Source organism: Zea mays, chromosome 2 (assembly GCF_902167145.1).
Source record: "Zea mays cultivar B73 chromosome 2, Zm-B73-REFERENCE-NAM-5.0, whole genome shotgun sequence".
NCBI lineage: Eukaryota > Viridiplantae > Streptophyta > Magnoliopsida > Poales > Poaceae > Zea > Zea mays.
In genome coordinates, this window is record NC_050097.1 from 18104023 (window position 1) to 18131622 (window position 27600).

Genomic DNA, 27600 nt, shown 5'->3' on the forward strand with positions numbered 1-27600 from the left:
AATATTACTATTTTGTATCGTCCATTTTAAATTTTATAGTTTTATAATACATATTATAGAATTACTTCCTTTAATAAAATTTAAAATAATTCTTACATTAAATACATATGTTTATATTTAAAAATGAGTAAAGATAGAGGTGTTTAACTTAGAACAAAGCACATATGACATATAAATAAAAACGGATAGAATGTAATATTTTGTTATGTATTCAGACATAATTTATATTTAGATGTATAGTAGAAACTACGTATATAAAAAATTAAAATGTTTTATAATTCAAAAGCAAGGTAGCATGTATTCATATGAGAAACACATTAGATATATCTAAAAAGATTACAATTTCGTGTTGGAAATAGAAAAGAAAAGCAGGTGTCATGTGGCATGTGCCAAGAAAAAGGGTGAACGCGAAAAGCAGCACTAAAATAGTGACGGCCAGGGAAATAGTCGGGTTGGCCGCACGTGCCACGCCGCCCTCCGCACCACAAACGGCCATTCCCCAGGGCTTCCTCCGCGTTCCTCTGTGGAATCCCGGCCGGTTGACTGGTGTGGACCTCACGAGTCATGAGCAAGAACGCAACTACTCTCCCCAGCTGCCTGTACAGCAGAACTAAAAATTGGCCACAATTGCAAGCCAAACACAGCGCTCCAAATTCTTTTCCCATCACTGACGACGAGAGGTGGAGGTTCTGGCCGGAGCAGCTGAGAGGTGCATAAAAAATATTGTAAAAAAATAATCCTCCACTGCTAGATTGGCTATTGGGCAAGAGAGAGCGGAGAGGGGAAGGGAAGGAGGCATAATTCCACTCACACTGGCCAACCACAGGGCACAGGGTAGCATTCTCTCTCTTCGTCCTCAAGAAATCCAGCGGAAGCTCATCTTCTTCACCCTCCCTTCTCTCCACATCTCCCTTCGGACTACTACTGCATCCAAGGAGCAAAGAATTGTGGGGGGTAGCAAAGGAATTGGAGGTCTTGCATGGATGCAGCCCACTGGCAGCAGGTAAATTTTCTTTCAGAACAAAGATCGGTTCTGCACCACATGCATCTGAGCTACCCGGCCCATATGCATCATCTGTGATAATTTGGCCCTTGTTCTTCTCGATCCTGCCGGTGTTCATCTTCGTCTCTGCGCCTTGTTCTTGGTGCGTGCATGATCTCTCGTGCTTCCTTCCGTCTCTTCTCGGGTTCTGCTCTTCCTTTATATCCTTCGTGTATATCTATGCATACCATCATCAGCATCCATCCCATGCGTAGCCTTTGGAGGTGAGGCCCTTGTGGCTTTAATCCTCTGCTAGCTTCCCCGCCCTTTTAATCGGCGATTGGAAGCAGCACACACAAGCCACCACCTTTCTTTTCCTCCCTTTCTAATCTCCCTTTCCTCTCTATCGTGCCTTTTATCATCCTTTTCCCCACTCCTCCATGGCTTTTTTCTCCTTATCTCTCCTAGTCTCCTTGGCTCACCACCCCCTGTGCATCAAAAGAGCAGTCATGTCGTCCCATGGTGATGTGTAGCAGAAGCAACAGCGGCAGCAGTAGTACTACTGAAACACACAACCCTACAAGAGCACAAGCAGCAAAGGTGTGTCTTGTGCTGTCTGTGGGGTGTTTTGTTTCTCTTTCTTCGTCTCTTCCTCCGCGGCCAGGCTCATCGCCTTTACCTTTACTCTCCCTTTTTCTTTTCCCTCTCTCTAATCTGTCTTTGTATCCATTTGTTTGGTTCCTAGTTGCACCATAAAGATTCTACCATCCCTACATCCAGCTCCACCCTCCTTCCCTGCTGCATCTGCGTGCCCACACATGCTATTTTTGTTCACTTGTTCTTGCTTCTTGCTGTGGTTGTTTAACTAACTTGGTGCTAATCCTCTGCGTTCTATGATGTGCTGTCGCTGCACCATGCGCGCGTCCTCATCAGGGCCTAGGGCTGGTGAAGCCCATGGAGGAGATGCTGATGGCGGCCAACGCGGGCGCCGCAAATCCGAGCCAAAGCTCGAATCCGAACCCGCCGGCGCCGGCGCCGTCGTTGGCACCTGGGGGGCTCCTGGGCGGTGGCGCGCCGGCGCCCCTGGCGGGCGCGGGTAGTACCGAGCGGCGCGCGCGGCCGCAGAAGGAGAAGGCGCTCAACTGCCCGCGGTGCAACTCCACCAACACCAAATTCTGCTACTACAACAACTACAGCCTCCAGCAGCCACGCTACTTCTGCAAGACGTGCCGCCGCTACTGGACGGAGGGCGGATCCCTCCGCAACGTCCCCGTGGGCGGCGGCTCCCGCAAGAACAAGCGCTCCTCATCGTCGGCGTCGGCGTCTGCCTCCACCTCCGGCTCGGTCACGAGCTCGTCCATGGCCAGCACGGCGGGGGCCGGGTCCAAGAACCCGAAGCTGGCGCACGAGGGCGCCCACGACCTCAACCTGGCGTTCCCGCACCACGGTGGCCTGCACGCCCCCGAGTTCGCGGCGTTCCCGAGTCTGGAGAGCAGCAACGTGTGCAACCCGGGCGGCGGGATGACGAGCAACGGTCGGGGCGGCGGCGCGGGGCCCGCGGTCGGCGCGCTCTCGGCAATGGAGCTGTTGCGGAGCTCCGGCTGCTACATGCCGCTGCAGATGCCGATGCCGATGGCGATGCCAGGAGATTACACGGCGGCAGGGTTCGCGCTCGGAGAGTACCGCACGCCGCCGCCTCCACCGTCACAGAGCGTGCTCGGGTTCTCTCTCGACGCGCACGGGCCGGGGTCCGGTGCTACCGCGGCGGGGTACGGTTCCAGCGCGGGGTTGCAGGGCGTGCCGGAGAACGCGGGCAGGTTATTGTTCCCCTTCGAAGACTTGAAGCCGCCGGTTGGCTCTGAAGGTGGGGGTGGTGCAACCGGTGGCGCCAGCGATGGAAATAGCAGCCATACTCAGTTTGACCACAACAACAAGGAGCAAGGCGGCGGCGGCACGGGTGCCGGGCACGACACGCCGGGGTTCTGGAGCGGCATGATCGGCGGCAGTGGCGCTTCTTGGTAATGGAGAAACATGCACGGCCGGGGGGCGGCGCCATGCATGGCTCATGCAAAGGCTCCCTGCGAGCGTGCATGGGCATGCAGTAGAGACAAGGGTTCAATAAGAGGTTGGCATTGGTGGTGGTTGCCCTGACATGGGAGTGTTTGATCTCTTTCCTAGTACTGGGTCCTGGTGGTGTTCTTCGTCTTTTCTCGCCGTCGTCGTCGCGAGTTCATGTGTGTTTTGCTGACCATCGACTTTAATTGGGGCTCTAACACACCAGAGGTCATGTTACATAAGCTTGATCGACATCTCTCGGTCGTCTTTTCCCATTTCTGATCTCTCACTATATCTGCCATTGTTGTAGCTGCTTCACTGGGGCTTGGGCAGCTTGTTTTTGGGCTGGCTTCAAGTTAGGATGGTACATCAGTGTGTTCAGGCCACACATTGGCACAAGGTTTAGTGAATCAGTGTGTTTGGCTGGTAACAACAACGGCTGCAGTATGTGAACTCTGAAGCTACTGGTGTAGAGTTAGATGTTAATTACAAGGGGACTTGCAAGTTTGTGTATCCATCTATCCAAATGATTAGAGAGATTCATTTTGTTTTTGACTTGTTACTCATATATATAATAGTAAGTACTTTCTATGAGAACAAAGGCTGTGTTTTTTGAGCGCATGTAATGTGTCCTTTATTTGTATTCAGTGTTATAAACTAAATATGCTCCGTATATCTGATGCTAGCTCGATGTTTCTCTACTTTAGCGAGCTTGTCTTTTTATCTGTCACCTCTGCATGCGCTCCTTTTTCTTGTACAGGGCTAGCTCTGAGATGTCATGTCTGACCATCTTCCCAAACCAAGAATCTTCCAGCCATGAAAAGCACTAGCGAGGGAGGAGGAGAGAGAGAGAGAGAGAGGGGGAGGAGTTCAGGATGGAGGAGCAAGAGAAGGCACATCCGCATGGAGCAGGAGCATATGTACGTATGACGAACACTACTCTCTCTCTTTCTCTCCCCATGGATACACTAGGTATTATTTTATCATATGTTTGGCCATCTGTAAGTGCCTGGGCAGGCCGTTTGTACAACCTTTATCGTTTTTGTTATTTCAAAAAAGGTACAATGCTACCCCTACCTCTCCCTGCTCATCATGGTGCATCTTTCTGAGATAGTGAGATCTCTTTCTCCGTCCCTCATGCTTTCATGTCCAAGTGGGTAAAGGATGCAACTTTTTTACTCATCTGTTTTTTGTTAAGCATTCGCGCTTGCCCAGTTCACCTGCCCACATCAAAAAGTTGTCACCCGATGATACTTCCAACCAGGCCGTGTACCTGTACAGCATGCAAGTATTTCCTTCTCCATGTTGGCCTCTCTACTACCGCTGCAATGGCAGTATGGCTATGGCACACACAAACTCTTCCGTCACCATGCGTCCACGACCGGTGGTAATATAAAAAAAAGGGGTCCGCAAAAAAAAACATTCTCCTAGGGATGCGGGCAGGAGGAATATTTGCTTCATCAATCTGTTGATGCATCGGGCAATTGGGGTATTATTAAATAAACAACTACGCCTTGCCTCGCTGTGCATGAAGGCAGTACCTACCAGGACACCCTCAAAGCTGCTACCTTTTAGTTCATCTATATAACAGCTAGTTCTTCACGTCTATTTGTCCCTCTCACGAAGTTTTTTTGTTCTTGTATAGTTGTATCTAAGTTTACAACTCGTTTCTCTCATCGCTTCTCTTTTTCTCTCTATTCTATCTCAGCTTTCAATCTATTTACAACAGTCTTTTATTATACTTGCTCTCACACGACGACGAGGAGCTAGCTCTAAGATGAATTCTTTCACAATACGTTAACTTTTAGATGTAACTCGTAATCTTATTAGATCCACATATTAAACTCATATGATCTAAACAATCAAGAGTTATCTTCTTCTCTCTCTGCTATAAAAATGTAAAATTACTTGGAGTTACTGTAGTTCATAAGTCATCGTCGTTGGAACTGCTCTTGTGATATGGTGCCTTGCCGTCTGCTATACCAAATGCCAAATAATTACTACTCTTTGTTAGCTCCTCGATAACAGTATCAGCTTAAACAATTTAGGGCATGTACAACCTAGACACTGTTGCACGGTACTCCAAGTACAAGATACAACTAAAATACAACATAATACAGTGGTCATGTCTAAAACATGTGTCTTACGATATTCATTGTACTAATCAGAGCATTCAATAAATTAAAGTGACCAATCAGCTAGTCTTCTGTCTCGAACATAGAGCTAAGACACTGTGTCTTCGTCAAGATACGTGTCTTGAGTTTTTTTACATTCACCCCTAGACATACTCTAATACACAACTTAAGATACTCATTGTATATGCCCTAACAATGCGTGGATATAGATTATGCATGCATGCTCTTGTTCCGATGATTCACATCATTGCTTGGAATAGATAAAGTAACACGGTACACGAACTTTAAGGGAAGTTCACTCGTGTTTCTATATACGGTGTGTCCTACTCTAACGAAGTACTCTACTACTCTTTATCGTCGGATGACTACTGCCTGCGACTACGCTCTGCTGATCTAACCTTGGAGGCGCTGTCTATTAAACACTAGTCTTGCCAAACTCCTTGGCTCTTTGTCAAGTTGTTTGCTTATTTCTAACTATCAGTATCATCTATGTGTCCTCCCGATCTGCCTTGTTTTCTTTGCTTATCTTTTTTTTCTGGGCTGTGGTCTCAACTTTTGTCTGCTTGCTGTCCTTGCCTCGCGCTCATCGCACCACAAAAGGGGATAGCTCATTGTTAGTTGCGTGGAATTGAAGTTGCATGCCGTGCATCCTCTATATATATACCTCCTAGTGCAATGGCTTCCTTAACTTCTACGTGCGCATCTCTTTCATGCATGCTAAAAATGCGTGGATACGGCTGGGGATGTCCATTGGGTTCACCTTTCAAGTTACTCCGTAGCAGTTTCTACCTAAACATGGAGCTTGTTGCACTTGGTTCAATTATTTATGCCAGAGATGAAGAGAGCTAGGAGAGAAGACAGGTACTAGGCATATGCATGCATCTGGACAACAAGCCTAGAAACGCACTATATGCTTAGTTTTTTTTTATCAAAGTTTTCTTTTTGAGCGCTTTTGAACAAGTATATTTCTCAACGTCCAAAGAAGGGCATATCTCTTGTTACTTCCAAGACACATATGAAGATCCCCATATAGGAAACTGACTTTGGGTCCACAGTAAAAGGGTTTCTACTTGTTCGAACCAGAATTGAGCGGCGGACTGTCCGGCCCTGAGGCCAGACGGTTCGCGGTCCGGACGGTCCGCGCCTGTGGGCCGGACGGTCCGCGCGTGCGCAGAACAGATTAGGGTTCCGAGTTTTGTGCTACGGTTGTTAGCTATATTCGCGGGATTAGCTCGGAATCAGTTGTGTAAAGGGTCCAGCCCCCCTCCTCTATAAATAGAGAGGTCTATGGCCGATTTGTAAGAATCAACAATCGAATCAATACAACTTTTATTCGCATTTTATCCTAGGAGTAGTTCTAGTCTAGTTTAGGTTTAGCCTCTCAATCTCAAATTCTTCGCCTCTCTTCGACTCTACGCCGATTAGAGGAGTCTAGGTCGGCCGGCCCGAGCCTAGACACCACCTTGGATCTCTCCTCCCCGACGGGGTCCCTCCCGGGAGCGAGATCCAGGCGCCGCCGGCGACTTCCGCCGCCTCTGCGTACGCGCGGACCGTCCGGCCCCAGGGCGCGGACCGTCCGGCCGTCAGGCAGAGAAGCCCTAGCCGCGCACCAGGCCGCGGACCGTCCGGCCTCAGGCCGCGGACAGTCCGACCCTGCGCAGAGAGTACCACCGCGCCTCGCACCAGGCCGCGGACCGTCCGGCCCTGCGCGCGGACCGTCCGCCCCTGTGCAGAGGACACCGCCACGGTTCTCTTGAGTAATTGACGCCTCCAAAAGGGCGTCAACATACTTTTTGGCGACTCCGCTGGGGAGGACATATCTAAGCTCATCAAATCGGTCCTCAATGGCCGGTTCAAGGGATAGCTCTGATATTTCTCCAAGCAACATCATAGAGCCGACTTGGGAAACCTTGCCGGCTGACGAGCAGCTTCAGTTCGAGGAGCACAATTAGCGGATGATCCAGGAGGCGAAAGCAAAGTTCCTGGCCAACTTCAAAGTGGACAGGAACAACAAGGTCGTCCGACATCGGGCGACGGATCCGGCTTCGCTCCAACCCACGCCAGATATCCCCAATGTAAGTAATACCAACGAGCTACAATCTCTTAGAAATTATGTAGAAGAGCAGCGTGAACAAATGCAGAGCATCATAGGGGGTATGCAAAGCGATGTTAAAAGACTAGTACGTGCATTCGATAAGTCTAACATCGCAAATTTTCCTTCACACGAGGTTGGGTTAGAAGATAACGCGTGTAACACATCGGCTACAGGTTGTCACGACCAGTCACAACCCCTTTATGGGATGCCGATGGACACATACCCTAAGCAACCGCAAATCGGCAGCAAACCAGCCGATCTGCACATGCCCGGACCGTTCGCACGTGAGCGCGGACCGTCCGGGCCAGCAACAGTCGGGCCTATTTTTAATGAGTTACCCAGATATGCGCCCGAGCCACCACACACGGTACAGAACTCAAACTACCCAGTCGGACGGCCCGCATACAACGACGGACGGTCCGCATATAACCACGGACGGTCCGGGTACGTATCCTGACAGTCCGCGCATGAGTATTTTGAGGAGGATTATTACATGAATCCTCGCCCATCCCAGCAACACTTCCCATCACACTATGCGATGCACCAGCCCATTAATTCAGGATCCAAAGCCCAGGAAAGCTTTCTGGCCCCACCTAGAAGGCCGGAAAGAAACGATCAGACCTATGACCCATATAGGGCAAATGAAAATGCACCACGTAACTCAAACCAATGGGAGGAAAGACAACATGCTAATATCCAACCAACCCCACCTATGTTTGACCAGAGAGCTGGTGGTCTTGCACCGGCTGCCATTGATATAGTAAGGGAAGAAATAGCCGGGGCGTTCCGAGATAAGCTCGGAGTAAGCATGGTCCCTGGGGGGCAATCATATCGGAAACCTTATGACAGCCGATTTGATCACCACCCATACCCACAGGGAACTAGAATACCCGAATTCGCAAAATTTTCGGGTGACCAAGGGAAAAACACGCGTGAACATATAGGCCAGTTCTTAGCACAATTGGGAGAATTGGCCGACACAGAGGCATTTCGCGTGCGCTTATTTTCGTTATCTTTAACAGGAACCGCGTTTGCATGGTATGCCACTTTACCTCCTAATTCCATTTCATCATGGGGGGATCTAGAACAAAAATTTCATGATCATTTTTTCTCCGGTGACTATGAGTTGGATTTGGTAGATTTAGTGTCATTGCGACAGACAAAAGATGAATCGGTTAATGATTACATCCGGAGATTCCGAGATACAAGAAACCGATGCTTTCAAATTCATGTAGCAGAAAAACAGTTAGTAGGATTAGCCTTTAATGGTCTACGATATTATTTAAAAGAAAGATTAGAAGGCATCCAATTCTTTACACTAGCACAATTACACCAGAGAGCTTTGGCTTGTGAAAGCCGAAGCAAAGAAACTACTAAAACAATTCGTCACAACGTACATGTAGTAGAATGCGACCAAAGTAGCTCAGAGGACGAATCAGCAGAGGTGTATGCTGCTGAAATGGTTTGGCCAAAGCAGGCCAAATCTTCGGCTTGTGCCTCCTTACAGTCGGTTCAAAAGAAACGGCAAGAGGAGGTTAAGTTTACATTTAATGTTGGTAAGTGTGATAGAATATTTGATGAATTACTCAAAAATGGCAACATTAAAATAAATCACACTGTTCCATCCGCCGACGAGCTAAAACGTCGTGCGTATTGCAAGTGGCATAACTCATTTTCTCATGCCACTAATGATTGTAATGTATTCCGTCGACAGATTCAATCGGCCATTAACGAAGGACGATTGAAATTTCAGGAAATGCAGGTGGACACGGAGCCCTTTCTAATGAACATGATCGACTTTGAGGGCAAGAAAGTCCTGACTCGGCCAAACACAGCCGATGAAGGCAAAGGCAAAGAAATAGTCATCGGCGATGCAAGAAAGGCCGGTGGGAATCATAAGACTTCTTGCAGAAAAGTGGTAGCCGAGAAGACTCCTGATGGAGGGGAGACCTTGAAGGTGACCATCACAGCCTCTGGCACTGGGGGGCAAACACAGACAGGGAGACAGGCGCAAGAACCCATTCTGCGCATCGCGGACGGTCCGCCATCCAGACGCGGACTGTCCGACGCTTCTCCGGACGGTCCGGCGAACTCCAGCGGACGGTCCGGCCGTGCTCAGGACCCGCAGCAACCACGTACCTTCAAACCACGACGACCCGAGATAGGTACGTGGAAAACAAATACATTTAAAGCAGCTGGTCGGCTGATCAAGCCTGGCCCGACTTTCGATCAATTGTTGTCTAAATACGTGAAAAAAAGGCCGGCCCCAGTGACCGACCACCAAAGCGATCCCGCTCACCCGTTCATGAGCAACGTCAGGTCAGGCCGATTGGACCACCTCACCAATCGGAAGAAATGAAAGGTCCTATTGTACAATTAAGACCTAACATACCGACATGGACCCCTCCACCTCCTTATCCATCTATGCCATATCCATACACCTACTTACCTCCACCATATGTCCCAAATCAAATGTGGGGCATGCCACCATATCCATTTGGGATGCCACAGTACCCCACCTGGGGGGCACCCCAAACATCCGTTTTTGATAGGTTGGCGCCGCCAGTGCAAGACCGATTGAGCGCTGCTGAATCTGGTCACCAGGCACAGGCCCAACAAGATTGCCGGACTACTCGGCCTCCTAGGCCGACCAATCCGGCAGGGGGGCATATGCCTGTAGCAACTCAAAGAACAACAAAAAAGGACATCATCAAAATAGGCACTGCAGATGTTGTCATACAGGGAGACAATAAAGGGCCGATGATTTTCGGCAAATCGACCAACACAACAGAAAAGGATACAGCTACCATCAAAACAGCTGATCCAAAATACTCCATGCCTCAATGGTGCCCAGCGGGATTGACACGATCCCAAAAGAGAAAATTACAGCGCCTAAGAGCAAAGGAGAGCCAGGAGAAGGAGGCGGAAAAGACATTTAATGACACACATCCACTATACCCGCCACCACAAAAGAAATGGAGACCGAAGGCCGTTGAGAAAAAACAAACGGCCACAGAAATAGAAAGTCAATCTGCACCAGGCGCGGACCGTCCGGCCTCTGCGCGCGGACCGTCCGCCGTTCACCAGGAAGTCTCTGGACAACCTGCACCAAGCGCGGACCGTCCGGCCCCCACACGCGGACCGTCCGCCGTTCACCTGGAAGCCTCCAACGACACGACAACATCAATGGAAGAGGACGACCTGCTGGGAGAAGACCTGGTCGACTACGAGGCTTCTCCAGAACGCCCAGGTATGGATGTAAATATTATTACATTTTCTGCCGATTGTACTATCATCGGCGACGATGAACCTGTTGTTGCCCAGTTTGATTTTGGTCCTAAAGAAGCCGCCTTTACTAAACCAAAGGAATCGGTAAATCATTTAAAGCCGCTCTTCGTGCGCGGTCACATTGATGGGATACCGATTGCTAAGATGTTGGTAGATGGAGGGGCGGCTGTAAATCTAATGCCTTATTCATTATACAGAAAATTAGGTAAACAAGATGACGAACTTGTCAAGACCAACATGACCCTCAGCGGTGTTGGGACTGATAGTTCGATCAAAGCCAGGGGAGTCACGTCCGTTGAATTAACCATCGGGACTAAGACCCTTGCTGCTGCATTCTTCGTCGCTGATGTAGAAGGAAATTACAGTTTAATCCTAGGCAGAGATTGGATTCACGCCAATCAATGTATACCTTCTACATTACATCAAATGCTGATACAATGGGTAGGCGATGACATAGAACAAGTACATGCTGATGTATCGGCTTGCATCGCTGTGGCCGATGCCCCTGTACTCTGGACTTATGAGACTGCTACATGTCTCACAGGAGTAGACTTTTCTGATTATCAATTCATAAGTATAGATAAGAAAGGTTTCATTCCTGTAATGCTAGAGCCGATGGAGAATCGGCTAAATCCTAAATAAAGTTAAATGATGAATACACACAAAGTTCATGAGTCTTTGGTCACGGACAGTTCGGCCGCCAAGGCCGGATGGTCTGGTCTTTCACAAAAGAGTTCGGACTTTAAGACCGAACATCTACCACAGCGAAAAGACAGTATTACGGATGATCCGGTCCACGAGACCGGAAAGTCCGCCATCACACAAAGATCATCTGATTCCTCTGTGGGGGACATGATAGAGGAATTCAGAGATCTTGATAAACTAGGACAGGGGTTTACATCGGCCGATCCTTTGGAGGAGATTGACATAGGAGATGGTAAAACTCCAAGGCCGACTTTTGTAAACAAGACCCTGGAGACCGATCCTAGAGATGAGATGATCGGTCTATTGAAGGAATATTCAGATTGCTTTGCTTGGAATTATACTGAAATGCCTGGATTAAGCCGAGAGATCGTAGAGCATCGGCTGCCTATTAAATCTGGTTTCAGACCTTTCAAGCAAAGAGCTAGAACATTTCGTCCAGATCTTCTCCCACGCATCAAGGACGAAATCCACCGGCTGCTAGAAGCTGATTTTATCATACCTTGCAGATACGCAGAATGGGTCTCCAATATTGTGCCGGTGGAGAAGGAGTCAGGTAAACTTAGAGTATGCATTGATTTTCGCAATTTAAATAGAGCAACTCCTAAAGACGAATATCCCATGCCCATAGCCGATACATTAATCAATAATGCATCAGGAAATAGAATTATTAGCTTCCTTGATGGTAATGCCGGATATAATCAAATTTTCATGGCCAAAGAAGATGCGTCTAAAACGACCTTTATATGTCCAGGCTTCATTGGTTTATTTGAGTGGGTTGTCATGACATTTGGTCTAAAAAATGCTGGTGCTACTTATCAGAGGGCTATGAATTTGATCTTCCATGAATTGTTAGGAAACACTGTGGAAGTTTACATTGATGATATTGTAGTCAAATCGGCTGAGTTTAGTTCTCATATAGCTGATTTGCGCAAAGCCTTTGATAAAATGCGTCAGTATGGTTTGAAAATGAACCCACGTAAATGTGCTTTTGGAGTGTCGGCTGGTAAGTTTTTAGGATTTGTCATACATGAACACGGTATAGAAATAGACCCTGACCGAATCAAGTCTATTCGGAATGTGGGACCTCCGACCTGTAAGGTCGAGGTACAAAGGTTTCTCGGCAAGGTGAATTATTTACGAAGGTTTATTTCTAACCTAGCCGGGAAGATTGATGCGTTCACCCCTATTCTTCGGCTTAAGAATGATGCCGAATTCGCTTGGGGGGCAGAACAACAAGAAGCATTTGATCTCATCAAAAAATACTTATCTTCGGCTCCCGTATTAAAAGCACCACGAGCAGGAGTACCATTCCGATTATACATTGCAGCTGAGGATAAGGTCATTGGGGCTGTTCTGACACAAGAAACCGAGGGGAAGGAGCATGTGGTGACATATCTAAGCCGAAGGTTGGTGGATGCTGAAATAAGGTACACTTTTATTGAAAAGTTATGCTTATGCTTGTTTTTTGCATGCACCAAATGTAGATGCTATTTATTGTCTAGTCATTGCACTGTTTCTGGTCAAGCCGATGTGATCAAATACATGTTGCATAACCCAATTATGAGTGGTAGAATTGGTAAGTGGGCCTATGCACTCGTAGAATATGACTTGGCCTATGAACGATTGAAATCTATGAAGGGCCAAGTCATAGCAGATTTCATTGTAGAACATCGGGTTAATGATATTCATGAACTAGACATGTCATACCTCACTATTACTCCTTGGACTTTATATTTTGATGGATCGGTTTGCAATGAAGGGCAAGGAATTGGCATTGTGCTTGTTTCACCAAGTAATGTCTCCTTTGACTTCTCTAGCCGATTGAAAACGTATTGCACTAATAATCAAGCTGAATATGAGGCCCTCCTATTCGGTTTAGAACTGTTAAATGGTATGGGAGTAAAACATGTGAAGGTATTTGGTGATTCTCAGCTGGTTGTCCAACAAGTGTTAGAAGAATATCAATGTCTTGATGGTACTCTAAATAGTTATCTTGAGAAATGTTGGAGCATAATCCATTCTTTTGATGAATTCAGTATTCAGCATATCTCTAGAGTTGAGAATCATAGAGCTAACAACTTGGCACAAGATGCATCGGGTTATCGGATAAAGAGAGGGAAATTTCACAAAACTGAAAATCTGATAACCAGTGCAGAGCCAGAATCCCAGGTCGCGGACCGTCCGCGTGTTGACGCCGGACCGTCCGAGGTTACCAGAAAGGTTCTCTTAATCGATTCGGCTGACAATGAAGCCGATACAAGTGATTGGAGGATACCTATACTTAATTATTTGCAAAATCCCAATATCAGGACAGATAAGAACATTTGGCGAACAGCTTTCAAGTATGTTTTGATGAGTGATGAACTTTACCGCCGAACGGTTAATGATATCCTGCTTAAGTGCTTGGGCCCAGATGATGCTATATTAGCCATGGCCGAAGTACATGAAGGAATTTGTGGTACCCATCAATCAGCCCCAAAGATGAAGTGGTTGTTGCGAAGGTCTGGTTTTTATTGGCCTAGTATGACAGCTGATTGTTTCAAGTACTACAAGGGGTGCCAAGTGTGTCAAAAATTCGGCGACCTACAGTTGGTCCCTGCAGCCGAATTACATCTTATCATCAAGCCTTGGCCATTCAGAGGATGGGGATTAGACTTTATTGGAGAAATCCATCCTTCATCATCAAAGGGGCATCGGTTTGTGTTAGTTGCCACTGACTATTTCACCAAATGGACTGAAGTCGTTGCTCTAAAGAACATGACGCACAAGGAGGTAATTGAGTTCATAACTGAGCATATTATTCATAGATTCGGCATTCCCCAGACCTTGACTACAGATCAAGGTACTTCTTTTATGTCAAAGGAGGTACGTGAATTTGCTGAATTATACAGAATTAAGCTCCTTAATTCGTCTCCATATTATGCTCAGGCCAATGGACAGGCCGAGTCTAGTAATAGGACGTTGATTAATTTGATAAAGAAAAAGGTATCTGATAATCCTAGACATTGGCATAAGATTTTGTCTGAAGCTTTATGGGCTCATAGAATATCTAAGCATAGTGCTACTAAAGTATCTCCTTTTGAGCTTGTCTATGGGCAGGAAGCAGTGTTACCTGTGGAAATAAGTTTGAATGCTGTCAGGTTTGCCAGACAAAATGATCTAACTGCTACTGATTATTATAATTCAATGATGGATAATATTGATGAGGTGACCGACAAGAGGATGATAGCTTTGGGAGCAATAGAAAAGGACAAGATCATGGTAGCCAGGGCCTACAACAAGAAGGTCAAAGCAAAATCATTCCAAGTAGGAGACTTGGTGTGGAAGACCATTCTACCTCTGAGGAATAAAGACCGAAAGTTCGGGAAATGGTCGCCAAGCTGGGAGGGTCCTTATAAAGTGAAACAGGTGATGTCTGGTAACGCTTATTTACTACAAACATTACAAGGCAAGGATTTACCTAAGGCTTTGAATGGGCGTTTCCTCAAACAGTACCATCCTAGTATGTGGCAAGATGCCTAAGGAAACCGATGTAATCACATCGAGTTAGTTGCTTTTGGTTCGCCCAGCTCCACCAAAAGGCAGGGGGGCATATGTTCGAACCAGAATTGAGCGGCGGACTGTCCGGCCCTGAGGCCGGACGGTCCGCGGTCCGGACGGTCCGCGCCTGTGGGCCGGACGGTCCGCGCGTGCGCAGAACAGATTAGGGTTCCGAGTTTTGTGCTACGGTTGTTAGCTATATTCGCGGGATTAGCTCGGAATCAGTTGTGTAAAGGGTCCAGCCCCCCTCCTCTATAAATAGAGAGGTCTACGGCCGATTTGTAAGAATCAACAATCGAATCAATACAACTTTTATTCGCATTTTATCCTAGGAGTAGTTCTAGTCTAGTTTAGGTTTAGCCTCTCAATCTCAAATTCTTCGCCTCTCTTCGACTCTACGCCGATTAGAGGAGTCTAGGTCGGCCGGCCCGAGCCTAGACACCACCTTGGATCTCTCCTCCCCGACGGGGTCCCTCCCGGGAGCGAGATCCAGGCGCCGCCGACGACTTCCGCCGCCTCTGCGTACGCGCGGACCGTCCGGCCCCAGGGCGCGGACCGTCCGGCCGTCAGGCAGAGAAGCCCTAGCCGCGCACCAGGCCGCGGACCGTCCGGCCTCAGGCCGCGGACAGTCCGACCCTGCGCAGAGAGTACCACCGCGCCTCGCACCAGGCCGCGGACCGTCCGGCCCTGCGCGCGGACCGTCCGGCCCTGCGCGCGGACCGTCCGGCCCTGCGCGCGGACCGTCCGCCCCTGTGCAGAGGACACCGCCACGGTTCTCTTGAGTAATTGACGCCTCCAAAAGGGCGTCAACACTACTCTCATGACCCCATGAGTAGGGGAGGGGGCTCCCTTGGCCTTGACTAATATAGTGCCCCAACACTAACTCGGATTATACAAGAGTGTTCCTAACTAAGCCCAAAAATGTATAACCTGCTATATAGGATATAAATCCCTAGGGCTCCTCATGTCCCGGTGCACTTAACAGTATAAGCCACTGGGGGCCCCGACTCATTGTGACACTTGACACTGTAAGCCTCTGGAGGCTCTCACGTCTCGAGACACCTGGCAGTGTGAGGTCGCGAAGCCCCTTTGTCCCATGACACCTAATAGTATAAGCCCATGGACCACTTGTGTACTAGGGCCCCTAACCACGTCGGCTCTTAGGGCCCATCGTGCCTTGAGGCTTACAACAATAAAACCTCTTGAGGCCCCTCGCGCTTGGGACACCTGACGCGATGTAAGCTTTCGGAACCTCTAGCGTCCCAAGGCACCTGACGGTATAAGCCGTCAAGGTGCCTCGTACCTAGGGGTACCTGACATTATAAGCTCATAGACCCCTTGCATCCTAGTGTACTTGATGTTATAAGCCCTAGGGCCCTCACATTTTGGGGTACCTTTAAATGTAAGCCCTTGGTGCCACTCGCATCCAATGGACTCGAAGATATATATCCCTAGTGCTAGAGGATCCCTTGGGGGAGTTAAGGACTCTGAGTTACAACCTAAGCCTGTTTCAGGGCTGAAGGATGTGATATAAAGATTCAGTGCTCACATATCAAAGGTTAGGTATGCATTCTTGATTTTATGGATTATTCACATGTTGATCTGGGAGGGTGTGTGGATAATAAAAGATCCACAACGGGCTATATTTTCACCCTCGTTGGAGGAGCAATTTTCTGAAAATGCTCTAAGCAAAGTATAGCAAGTTGAAGTTATTACTTATTATGAGGCAAAGGCAAGGCTCTTTGGCTTAAGAATTTTAGTCTGGGCCTTAAAGTTCTGGAAAAATATTTCAAACTCTCTTATTATGTATTGTGATAATAAGGTTGTGTTACTACTTTCTTGTAACAACAAACCAAAGAGCCTAAGATCGAACTATTGAAGTTGAGGACATAAGTATTAAGTTGATCCTCAAGGATCTGCTAACTAAAGATGATCACATAACCTATTCATGATGATGCATCAACTAAACCATATTCACGAAACTAAACATCTGGAGATATGGTATATTGTATGGTACATCCATCGTGCCACACCATTGTTGAAACTGAAATAACACCTTGATGGCCAAGTGATATCTTGTGTAATGCTAAAATGCACGATCGTACATGCTGCTTACTTAGAAGGAGAACCGTCCCTGTCGCTCACTAAGTCCACCTAGGAACTGTACATGGAAGTGGGACTCGAGAGTAGAATGCAAGACACCGTGTGGACCTTGGGGAATTAGGTCAAGCACATGCACTCAACCCAAAAGTTAAAGTTATTTGTAGAAGATAGACAATCTACTACAGTAGAACTAATAGTTAGTTGGCTAAAAATTGATACTGAAATTAACTAACTAACAAATAGCTATTTAACTATTAACTAATTTACTAATAGCTGAATTATTAGCTAGGGTGTTTAGATGTCTCAGCTAATTTTAGTCGCTAACTATCAGCTTTAGTGCATTTAAACATCGCCTTATACACTTCAACACTCTCACTCACGTGAGGCCAGAGAAAAAGACGTAAACGTGAAAATAAAGGGACATAGCAGTGGACGCACTAACCAAATAAACCTAAAAACTTAAGCTATTAAAATAAAGTAGACAATCTATTTGTACGATTCAACAGATGTTGAGGAATTAGTGTGTGCGCGGACGGTGTTCCTGTATGCTGGCGTCCGGTAGTAGAGGCGTAGAGCTAGAGGTCTCGAGAAGAGACACGCTTGCAGGGTGCAGGGGCGGCCCTCTTCCCTTGGTGTCGTGTCCAAGCTAGCTAGCTAGCCATCCATCTGGGTCGCGTGTGTGGGTGACCACCGTACCCTGCACTTGGAAATGTTGCCAACCACCGTTCGTGTAGGGTGCTAGGGTAGCAAAAGCAGCTGCGATTTTGGGATCAAGATCGGGGTCGGTCGAGCGAGAGCCCTCTGGCCGCCGGAGCACACACCCACGTGCCGACATACCTGCCTGCTTGCTTGCTCGGTTGCTCCTGTACACAACTCGTATTCGTTGTCCTCCCTGCCTCCAGCGAGTAGTTGTACTAAGTGTACTACTCTATGTGGACCAATCAATAGAGTTTATTTACCATATACTAGTACTAAGAACCCATACTCCTACTGCTGCTAGCTAGATTCTCGGATAACTGTCCGTCGGACAGAGGGGAGTGGCCGCTGGGCGCTGGCTAGCTGCTGCTGTCCGGACAGACGGCGAGGCTGCTTTTCCACCAGTTCTCAGATTTCACCTGCCTGATCATCTTGGGCCCCGAGCGAGCAGCGGCAGCAGGACAAAGCTGCGATAGAACGAACGGGAGAGCAAAGGTTCCTGCGGTTCTGCGGCTTCTGCCTGCCCTTGCCCTGCCGCCGGCTCACGGCTCACACGCTCGCCGACTTGACACTTGGGAGGGGAAGGCCTGGCCTGGGGCCCGGCCGTTTGGCTTGTGGCTACATATGTACAGAAGGGCCGCGGTCCGAAAGCACGAATGGAAGCAAGCTTCGCCGGCCCGGCACGAGACATGGCACAGCCCGTTTTAACCGGATCCGTGCTAGCCTGGCCCGAATAGGCGTGCCGGGTTCGTGCACAGTATACAGCCTGTTGGGCTAGCACGACACGGTTTATAGATCAGGCCCGGTTAAAGCCCGCTCGTGAAAACAACCCACTCGGCGTCTCGGCCCACACTCCCCACAGGCCACAGACAGACAGCCCACTCGGCCGGATAGATCAGGCCGCAGCCGCTCGTCTCTCTTCCTCGAAAGGCGAAACCCTAATCGCCGCTGCGCCGCCTCTCCGCAGATCGCCGCTCGACGCTCGTCGGCTCTCGTCGGCTCGGCGGTCCTCGGCTTTCGTCTCTCTTCCCCAGTCTCCACCGCTCGGCACCTGTCCTCTGCTTTCACTGTCCAGTGCTGCTCATGCTCTGCTCTGGTCGTGAGTAATCTTGGTTGACACACTAACCCCCCTGCTTTTGCATCCAGGCGACAGGGACGCCGCGAGGGCCGAGCCGTGGCGCCGCCGCGGAGGCGGAGGAGATGCTGGCGCAGAGGAACGTGGAGTCGGTGCTGTTCCGCGGGAAGGTGGTGGCGGAGCAGAGCAACGCGAAGAAGCTAGAGCGGCTGGCGCACGAGCTGGTCAGGGAGCGTGACCGGCGCAGGGCCAGCGCGAGCCCCATCGCGGCGGTGTCTGCCCTCGTCAAGCACCACCGGCCGTCGGCGGCGCCGTCGTACTCGAGCCTCGCGATCGCGAGCATCATGTAGGCCGAGAGCCAACCCACAGCCGGCCGCCAGTAGCCAATTGAAAATGGGCTCGGGCCGGCACGACCCTGTTTTCAGGGTGGGCCTACCCAACACGTTTAGGCCCGCGTCATGCCGGACTTATGCAGCATTTCAAACCCGCAGGTCAATATGGCTCGGCCCGATTTACCTGGCGTGCCTGGCGGGTCGGCCCAATACAGACCGGGCTTCACCGGACCCGGACCGGGTCAGGCAGGACGGCCCGTTTGACCATCTCTACTTGTGGGCTTGTGGCGCCATCCCCGCGCGCACTACTAGTCCCCGGTGTGTGTTCGGCGGCCGCGCGCCAACAGCGACCGGTGCGCCTCCGCCGGCCCCCGCGCGCCGCCGTGGCTCGGTGAATTACTACTCAACTGCAACGTCCCGAACTAGTTGGAGAAGAAAGAGAGAGACACGTTCCGGTCGATCGAACTAGGAACAAGAGAATTTGAGTTCCACGGGACGGAGGGAGGTTACGCTTGACACCGACCGACGTACGTACGTGTAGGTAGGCCGCCATCTGCCGTAGATCTAGGGCCACCACCCACCATTCAATTCCAAGCTGCCAAGGCCCATCTCTGCATGTTGCCGATCGAATTCAATGCGGCAGCCCGATCCCGATGGTTACGATCCGGTACGGCCTCGGCGACGGCGACGCATGTCATCAATGCCCGCCCGCCGGCAAAACAGCCGCCACCCTCCACAACGAACCGGCAGAGCCGCCGAGGCAAAGTACGTAGTACGCTCACGGTCACGGCTCATGACAGAAGCGCCTTGCTGCTCCCATCTCTTGATGCTGATATAACACACACAGTCACAGAGCTCTACTGGTGTATACTACTAGTCCACGCGTACAGGACGGACGTGGATGATTCTGACGTGGACGTCCGGTGAGTTCCGTGTGTTCTCAGATAGTTTCTCATTGCTCACACCATCTTGCTTACGTATCAGGCGCTTACGGGTTACGAAAGCTATGTTGCCCGTGCCCATGCCTCGTTGTCTTGTATGGACCTGCCTGCAGCAAGACGTGACGACTGACGACATATATTATGGCCCTAGCGGCCAAGTCGTCGTGGCGACAGGTACGGTGAGGAAGCGCCTGGGACAGCAGCATTTTCCACTGCGCAGCTCATTCTCACCTGACATAGGGCCTGTTTGGTTCAGCTTTTTTTTGACCAACTTTTCCGAGAATCTAGCTGTGGGGAAAATCTAGCTGTGTAGAGAATCTGAGTATCATTAGGATTACGTATGGAGGAAGATAAAGTTGTCCATGGGACTCAGGATCTATAAAGTGACAGATAACTATTATTGCGACGACTCAACCGATTATATGTTTATGTTGATTTTGAATGGTTTTTACCCAAACGAATTTTATAGAAGCTGACTGAAAAGCTGAGTGTTTGGCTGTCCGCAGCAGCTTCTGGTGGCTAGAAGCTGCAAAAAGCCGAAACAAACGGGGGCATAGGCGTACGTATCTGTGCGCGTCCACTATGTTCGTGTCACCGCAATCTATGCGGCCGAAAAGCACACTGCAGGAGCAGGACCCATCCGCCCCGGCCGGTCGCCATGTGCAGTGCAGTTGCACATGCCTTTCTCAGTACTACATAATAAGAGGCGCGGGTGGGTGGTTGGCGACTCTTTCGACCTTTTCGTTTCGTCAGACTCTTCCGGCACTCGGTGGCTGTTAACTGTTAAGTTGGGGGCTTGCATGCGTTGCATGAATTGCAGTGTTCTTTTTTCATTCACCGTGATCATCTCAGCATGATATAAATAAATGTATAATCCAACCAAAGTTGTCTGTCCATTAAAAGATCGACCACGCCTTCATTCCAGGCGACCACAAGAACTGACACTGTTGGAGTTTGCTTGCCGAGGATATATCTACACCAGAGTGGGAACAATGCCGCGTGCTGGAACAGTAGCTCAGGTTCTCCGAATCATCTCGGCAACAGCACTACTAGCCTACCCCCCCTGTGACGGGAAAATAGGGCGCGCGGGCCTCTTGATCGACTATTGTACTGTGGTAGCTACGAATCCGCCTCCCCATACTTTCTACGTCTTTGGTCTTCGCGAATTCGTCTCCAGAAGGATTGCCATTTTTTTTTTGAATTATAGATCTCCGCTACCACGTGCTATTGGTTGTCCGTGTGCCATCGGTGTGTGACCTTAGAGACTTTTTCCTCGAGACGTATAGAAAACACTATTGGGCATAAAAGGGTGAATTATGCTATACTATATGATTTAGAGTGTGTTGGTTTCCGGTAACTAATTTTTAGTCTCTCCAATTTATTCTATCTTACTCGCTAAATTGCTAAATACGGACACTAAAATAATTTGTTATTCCATTTTAGCCTTTATATTGTCAACACAAAAATTAAAATAATTTTTATTCTAATTTAGTCTCTAGATTTTCAAATACGGAAATTTTTAGCCGCGACAGAAACGCTAGCTACGCTTTGCTAACCAGCTAAACCAAGACTTGTGTCAAAATAGGGATAAGCTATAGTAAATATATATAAACGGGTTTTAAATAAAATAATAATCGAGCCAGAACAGATCGACACTACAGATAGAGACAATGGCTCAAGCACGACACGCCTCGTATATCGAGTCGATACGGTGCCAGGCCAAACCACATGTATCGTTGTCGGATACCGTAATTAGGGGTACCCCCAACACTCCTAAACACGGCTGGTAACCACCATCAGCACAAACCGCAAAGACTGATGGGCGCTATCGGGTACCGTAATTAGGGGTACCCCTAACTCTCCTAAACACGACTGGTAACCACTATCAGCACAAACCGCATAACTGTTGGGCGCGGTTCAGGTCAAGGCCTCGTCTACCAAGGGACGCAATCTCGCCTCGCTCGAGCCCGGGCTCGGGCGGGAACAGTAGTCTCAGATGAATTCATGCCTCGCCCGAGGGCCTCCTCAAGCAGTGGACGCACCCTCGGCTCGCCCGAAGCCCAGCTCGGGCAGGCTTCATCAAGAAGCAACCTTGGCCAAATCGCCTCACCAACCGACCGTATCGCAGGCGCATTCAATGCAGGGATCGTCTGACACCTTATCCTGACACGCGTGCCTCAGTCAGCAAGGTCGAAGTGACCGCAGTCACTTCGCCCTTTCACTGACCGACCTGACAGGAAAACAACACCGCTCGCCCCGCTCCGACTGCTGTGCCACCCACCAGGGTGAGACTGACAATAGCCAAGTTCGGCCTCGGGCGCAACAGGAAGCTCTGCCTCGCCCGACCTTAGGTCTCGGCCTCAGAAGGAGGTCTCTGCCTCAGGGCTCGGCCTCAACCTCGGCCTCGGAAGGAGGTCTCCGCCTCGCCCGACCCCAGGGCTCGGCCTCAACCTCGGCCTCGGGAGGAATCGCGTCCTCGCCCGACCCCGGCCTCGGCCTCAGGAGAAACCTCCGCCTCGCCCGACCTTGGGCTCGGACCAACCGCGCCACGGGGGATACATCATTATCCTACCCCTAGCTAGCTCAGGCTACGAGGGAACAAGACCGGCGTCCCATCTGGCTTGCCCCGGAAACAAGTAATGATGGCTCCCCGCGTGCGTCCATGACGACGGTGGTTCTCAGCCCCCTACGGAAGCAAGGAGACGTCAGCGGGATCCCAGCAGCACCGACAGTTGTGCTTCTATAGGGCTCAGGCACTTCTCCGACGGCCACGTTATCACGTACACAGGGCTCTAGCACCTCTCCGACAGCCACGTTGGCATGTACACAGGGCTCAGGCACCTCTCTGCCAGACACGTTAGTGCATAGCTACACCCCCATTGTACACCTGGACCCTATCCTTGCATCTATAAAAGGGAGGTCCAGGGCCTTCATGCAGGAGGGTCGCGCGGGGGAACGAGCTAACGAACAGGCTCACTCTCTCTCGCGCGAACGCTTGTAACCCCTACTACGAGCACACCCCCTGGTGCAAGATAATACGAGTCGTGTTTCTCCCTTGTGTTCCATCTCGTGACAAACCATCTGGGCAGGGGCACGCAGCGACAAATTTACTCGTCGGTCCAGGAACCCCCGGGTCCGAAACGCCGACAGTTGGCGCGCCAGGTAGGGGCCTGCTGCGTGTTAACGAACACCTTCCCGTTGAGTTCCAGATGGGTAGTCTCCAGCAACCTCTTCAGCCCGAGACGGTGCTCCGCTTCGGGAGTCTCGAGTTCATGTCCCTCGACGGTAGCTACGACATGGTACTCCTCCCCCCTCCGCAGCGCGACAGCAATAACGACGGTCGTCAGCTCGCCCGGCGGCGGCGAACTCGACGACGTCTTCCCCCCGTGGCGGAAGAGCAGCATCCGGGTTTGTCTCGCCACCCTCCTCGCCGCAGGAGGAGGAGATGGGGCAACCGTGGCCAGGCAGGAGGCGGCACCTCGTCGGCTGTCGAGCGAGTCGACGACGCTGACACCCCAGTGGGGGACATGTCGGGCGTTGTCCTCGTACCTAAGACAACGATGAGTGTCGTTTCCCCGCAACGTGCCAACCCCAAGCGGACAGATGACGCCAGCACACTCGCGAAGGACTTGCTAGGCGTTAGCCTCGCACCTGAGATAACGGTGCAGTCCGTCCCCGACGCGACTTCGTCACCGTCCATCGATCAAGAGGTACCGTCCGTTTTCCACCCTGTGCCTTTTAGATTCAGCTTCGATCCACCAAACGACCCCGCTTCGGTGAACACTTTCATAAAGGCATATCCTAACCTTCCGGGGTACCATATGTGGTCATCTTGGGACCGAATGATGGTCGTCTCAACCTACGGGCCCCCGGGTTCCGAGGAAGAGGACGACCCCGACTGCGGTTGGGATTTCTCCGGGCTCCGTGATCCTAGTGCCATGCGAGACTTCATGACTGCATGTGACTACTGCCTCTCTGGTTGCTCTGATGATGGCCACAGCCTTGACGACGAAGGTTGTGGCCCAAGTCGCGAATGTTTCCACGTCGATCTGGGGGTCGCGACGAAGGCAACCACCTTGGTATGCCGGAGGATGATGATCCCCCTGGGCCTGCTTCTCGCGTTGACATCCCGCGGGAGCTAGCTATGGTCCCAGTCCCTGCGGGGGGTCAGGACACACAGCTCGAGCAAATCCGCGAGATGCAGGCCAAGCTCGACAAAGAAGCAGGGCAACTTGTGCAGCTTCGGCAAAACATCGAGCAGGAGTGGGCAGGTCGAGCACTCGCCGGAGAAGCGCGTCATCAGGCCCATGACGTCCAGCACCGTATCGTTGACGATGCCAGGGCAAGGTTGCCCCCGGCCTCCAGCGGGGTCGGCCAGAATCTGGCTGCAGCGGCAATACTACTCCGAGCAATGCCAGAGCCATCTACCACTGAGGGGCGGCGTATCCAGGGAGAACTCAAGAATCTCCTGGAGGATGTCGCGGTCCGACATGCCGAAAGCTCTGCCTCCCGAAGGCAAGGGTGCCCCCGGAGCATCGCGCAACGACTTCCCGACTCATGCGGGAGGCCTCGGTCCACACCGGGCGCACGCGGGACGCGACGCCTGCAGCCCCGGGTCGCCTCGGCACCGAGCACCACCGCCGTGACCGTCGAGCCCGCCTTAACGAGAAGGTGCGCCGAGGCTACCACCCCAGGCGTGGGGGACGCTACGACAGTGAGGAGGATCGGAGCCCCTCGCCCAAACCACCAGGTCTGCAAGCCTTCAGCCGGGCCATACGACGGGCGCCGTTCCCGACCCGTTTCCAGGCCCCGACTACCATCACCAAGTACTCGGGGGAAACAAGGCTGGAGTTGTGGCTTGCGGACTACCGGCTGGCATGCCAGCTGGGAGGAACGGACGACGATAACCTCATCATCTGCAACCTCCCCCTGTTCCTCTCCAACGCAGCCCGGGCCTGGCTGGAGCATTTGCCTCCTGCGCAGATCTCCAACTGGGACGACCTGGTCAAGGCCTTCGCTGGAAACTTCCAGGGCACGTACGTGCGCCCTGGTAACTCCTAGGACCTCCGAAGCTGCCGCCAGCAGCCAGGGGAATCCATGCGAGAGTACATCCGGTGGTTTTCGAAGCAGCGCACCGAGCTGCCCAACATCACCGACTCGAATGTCATCGGGGCGTTCCTTGCCGGCAGCAATTGCCGCGACCTAGTGAGCAAACTGGGCCGCAAGACTCCCACCTGAAAGGGAAATGTGCCCTTGGGCCATTTCTAAGTATTTTGGTGATTTAGTGTCCAACACAAGTGCCTAAGTGTTAAATGGTGGACAAAGTACAAATCAAGTATAAAGGTATGTTTCTCGGACTTAGTACATTGTTTTAGAGACTAATGTATTGTGTCTAAGTGCTGGAAACAGGAAAAATCAAGTTGAAATTAAAGATGGCTTTGTTCAGCCATAGTCAGCTCTGTCTGGGTGCACCGGACTGTCCGGTGGTGCACCGGACTGTCCGGTGGTGCACCGGACAGTGTCCGGTGCGCTAGGCGGGCTCAGGCGAACTTGTTGCTCTCGGGTAGTGATTAACGGCGTACGGCTATAATTCACCGGACTGTCCGGTGTGCACCCGACTGTCCGGTGAGCCAACAGTCGGCCGCGGAATCCGCGTGCGACGCGTGGCAAGAGCCAACAGTCAGATGGGGCACCGGACTGTCCGGTGTGCACCGGACAGTGTCCGGTGCGCCAACGGCTCCAAATCGCCAACGGTCGGCTTCGCCAAAGAAGGAAAGAAATCTGCACCGGACTGTGTCCGGTGGTGCACCGGACTGTCCGGTGCGCCAGGCGACAGAAGGCAAGAATTGCCTTCTTGGAATGCACTCAACGGCTCCTAACTGCCTTGGGGCTATAAAAGGGACCCCTAGGTGCATGGAGGAGTACATCAAGCATTCTCTAAGCATTCCTAAGCACCAAGACTTCGATTCCGCGCATTTGATTCGTTGTGATAGCAATTAGAGCTCCATTTGAGTTGTGAACTCGCTGAGTTGTGTTGTGAGCTCTTGTTGCGACTTGTGTGCATGTTGGTACTCTGATTTCGGGTCTTGTGTGCGTTGCTAATCCCTCCCTTACTCCGTGCTTCTTTGTGAACTTCAAAGTGTAAGGGCGAGAGGCTCCAAGTTGTGGAGATTCCTCACAAGCGGTATATAGTAAAGTGAAAGCAAAACACCGTGGTATTCAAGTGGGTCTTTGGACCGCTTGAAAGGGTTTGATTGCAACCCTCATCCATTGGGACGCCACAACGTGGAGTAGGTGAAAGCATCTAGGCCCCTGGTTGGTTTTAGTGATTAATGACAACGTAATATTATATGTGACTAACGTGTGTTTTGCAGAGACAAATGGTAAGTTAGGTCGCATGGCAGGTAGAAGTACTACAACGGTGAAAACAATCCCGGAGATAAGAACTCGAAGCGACGGCTAAAACGACGGAACAAAAGGTGAAGGTCTAAAGAGTCCGAGTGTCAAGGAGATGTGGACACTCGCGATTTAGTTAGGTCTTTTATTCTCCTTTAGCCGTACTATAAAGAGGGGTTGTCGATGAGTAGTTTGACCAAGAGAGTTCTAGTGTAGTGTTGGTGCACAATCACACTCATATACAGTGCTAGGTGTCACTCTAGAACTCACACAAAAGTCAGAACGAAAACCGATTTGAAAATCAGCTGAAAAACAAGACTTAGAGTTCCTGGCTTTGGGGCACCGGACTGTCCGGTGTGCACCGGACTGTCCGGTGCACCCTCTACCAAGTGGGCCAGGCTGGTCCACGGCAGGGACTCTCCCAGTCGCAGAAACCCGAGAGCGCAGCCTTCGGAAATGAATTTTAGCGGCACACCGGACACCGCACCGGACTGTCCGGTGTGCACCGGACAGTGAACTGTTCACTGTCCGGTGCGCCATGAGTCCAACGGCTCTGTGTCAGAACTAGCCGTTGGAAGTGACCGTTGGCGCACCGGTGGCGCACCGTTGGCGCACCGGTGGCGCACCGGACTGTCCGGTGCGCCATCGCGCAGCAAGTTGCCTGTAACGGCTAGATGGTGGGTGAGGGCTATTTATACCCCTTCCACCCACCATATTCAATGTCTTGCACTCCACATTTATTCCAGCACCTTGGTAGAGTATTGCAAGCACCAAAAGCCTTGTGAGGAGATTAGAGAATCATAATCCACGCTTGTTCCTCATTAGCGCTAGTGAGAGCCACCTAGAGCACACACCACTTGCATTAGGCTTCTCTTGGTCAAGCGAAAGTCTATGGCTTGTTACTCTTGGTGATCGGCATCACCTAGACGGCTTGGTGGCGTTGGGAGCTCGGTGATCACCGTGAAGATCTTGTTGGTGACCCGACTCAAGTTTGTAAGCGGTCTCGAGGGATCCACCGCGCCGGAGTGGCAAAGGATCATCTCGTAGTGAGCACTTGGTTCTTGCGAGGACCAAGGGGGAGCGATACCCTTGCGCGGGTGCTCCAACGAGGACTAGTGGAGAGTGCCGACTCTTCGATACCTCGGGAAAAATTGGAGGAGTCTTCTAAACTTTGCTTTACATTCCGCACTTAATTCAAGCTCTTTACTTTGTGTATTTGTTTAGCAAGTATTTGAAGCATTGTTTTAGCCTTGTTAC

At 50.7% G+C, this 27600-nt stretch overlaps 1 protein-coding gene and 1 long non-coding RNA gene across 3 annotated transcripts; one reads left to right on the plus strand and one right to left on the minus strand.

The window, feature by feature from the left end:
* Window positions 1-268: 268 nt before the first annotated feature.
* LOC109943968 (uncharacterized) lies at window positions 269-1506 on the minus strand. The gene is made up of 2 exons (XR_002267098.3): window positions 812-1506; window positions 269-702 (listed from the first exon to the last, which is right to left on the minus strand). It is a non-coding gene; the product is annotated as an uncharacterized lncRNA (long non-coding RNA).
* Window positions 815-3710, plus strand: LOC100283670 (uncharacterized). 2 transcript variants are annotated; one of them, NM_001369857.1, is made up of 2 exons: window positions 815-1003; window positions 1916-3312. In NM_001369857.1, exons 1-2 carry the CDS (start codon window positions 980-982, stop codon window positions 3002-3004), a joined length of 1113 nt encoding a protein of 370 aa, NP_001356786.1. In that variant the 5' UTR covers window positions 815-979; the 3' UTR covers window positions 3005-3312. The 2 variants fall into 2 exon arrangements, with proteins under 2 accessions (NP_001356786.1, XP_020403354.1); XM_020547765.2 differs by lacking the exon at window positions 815-1003 and adding an exon at window positions 1382-1582 and having other exon boundaries at window positions 1916-3710.
* Window positions 3711-27600: the final 23890 nt, after the last annotated feature.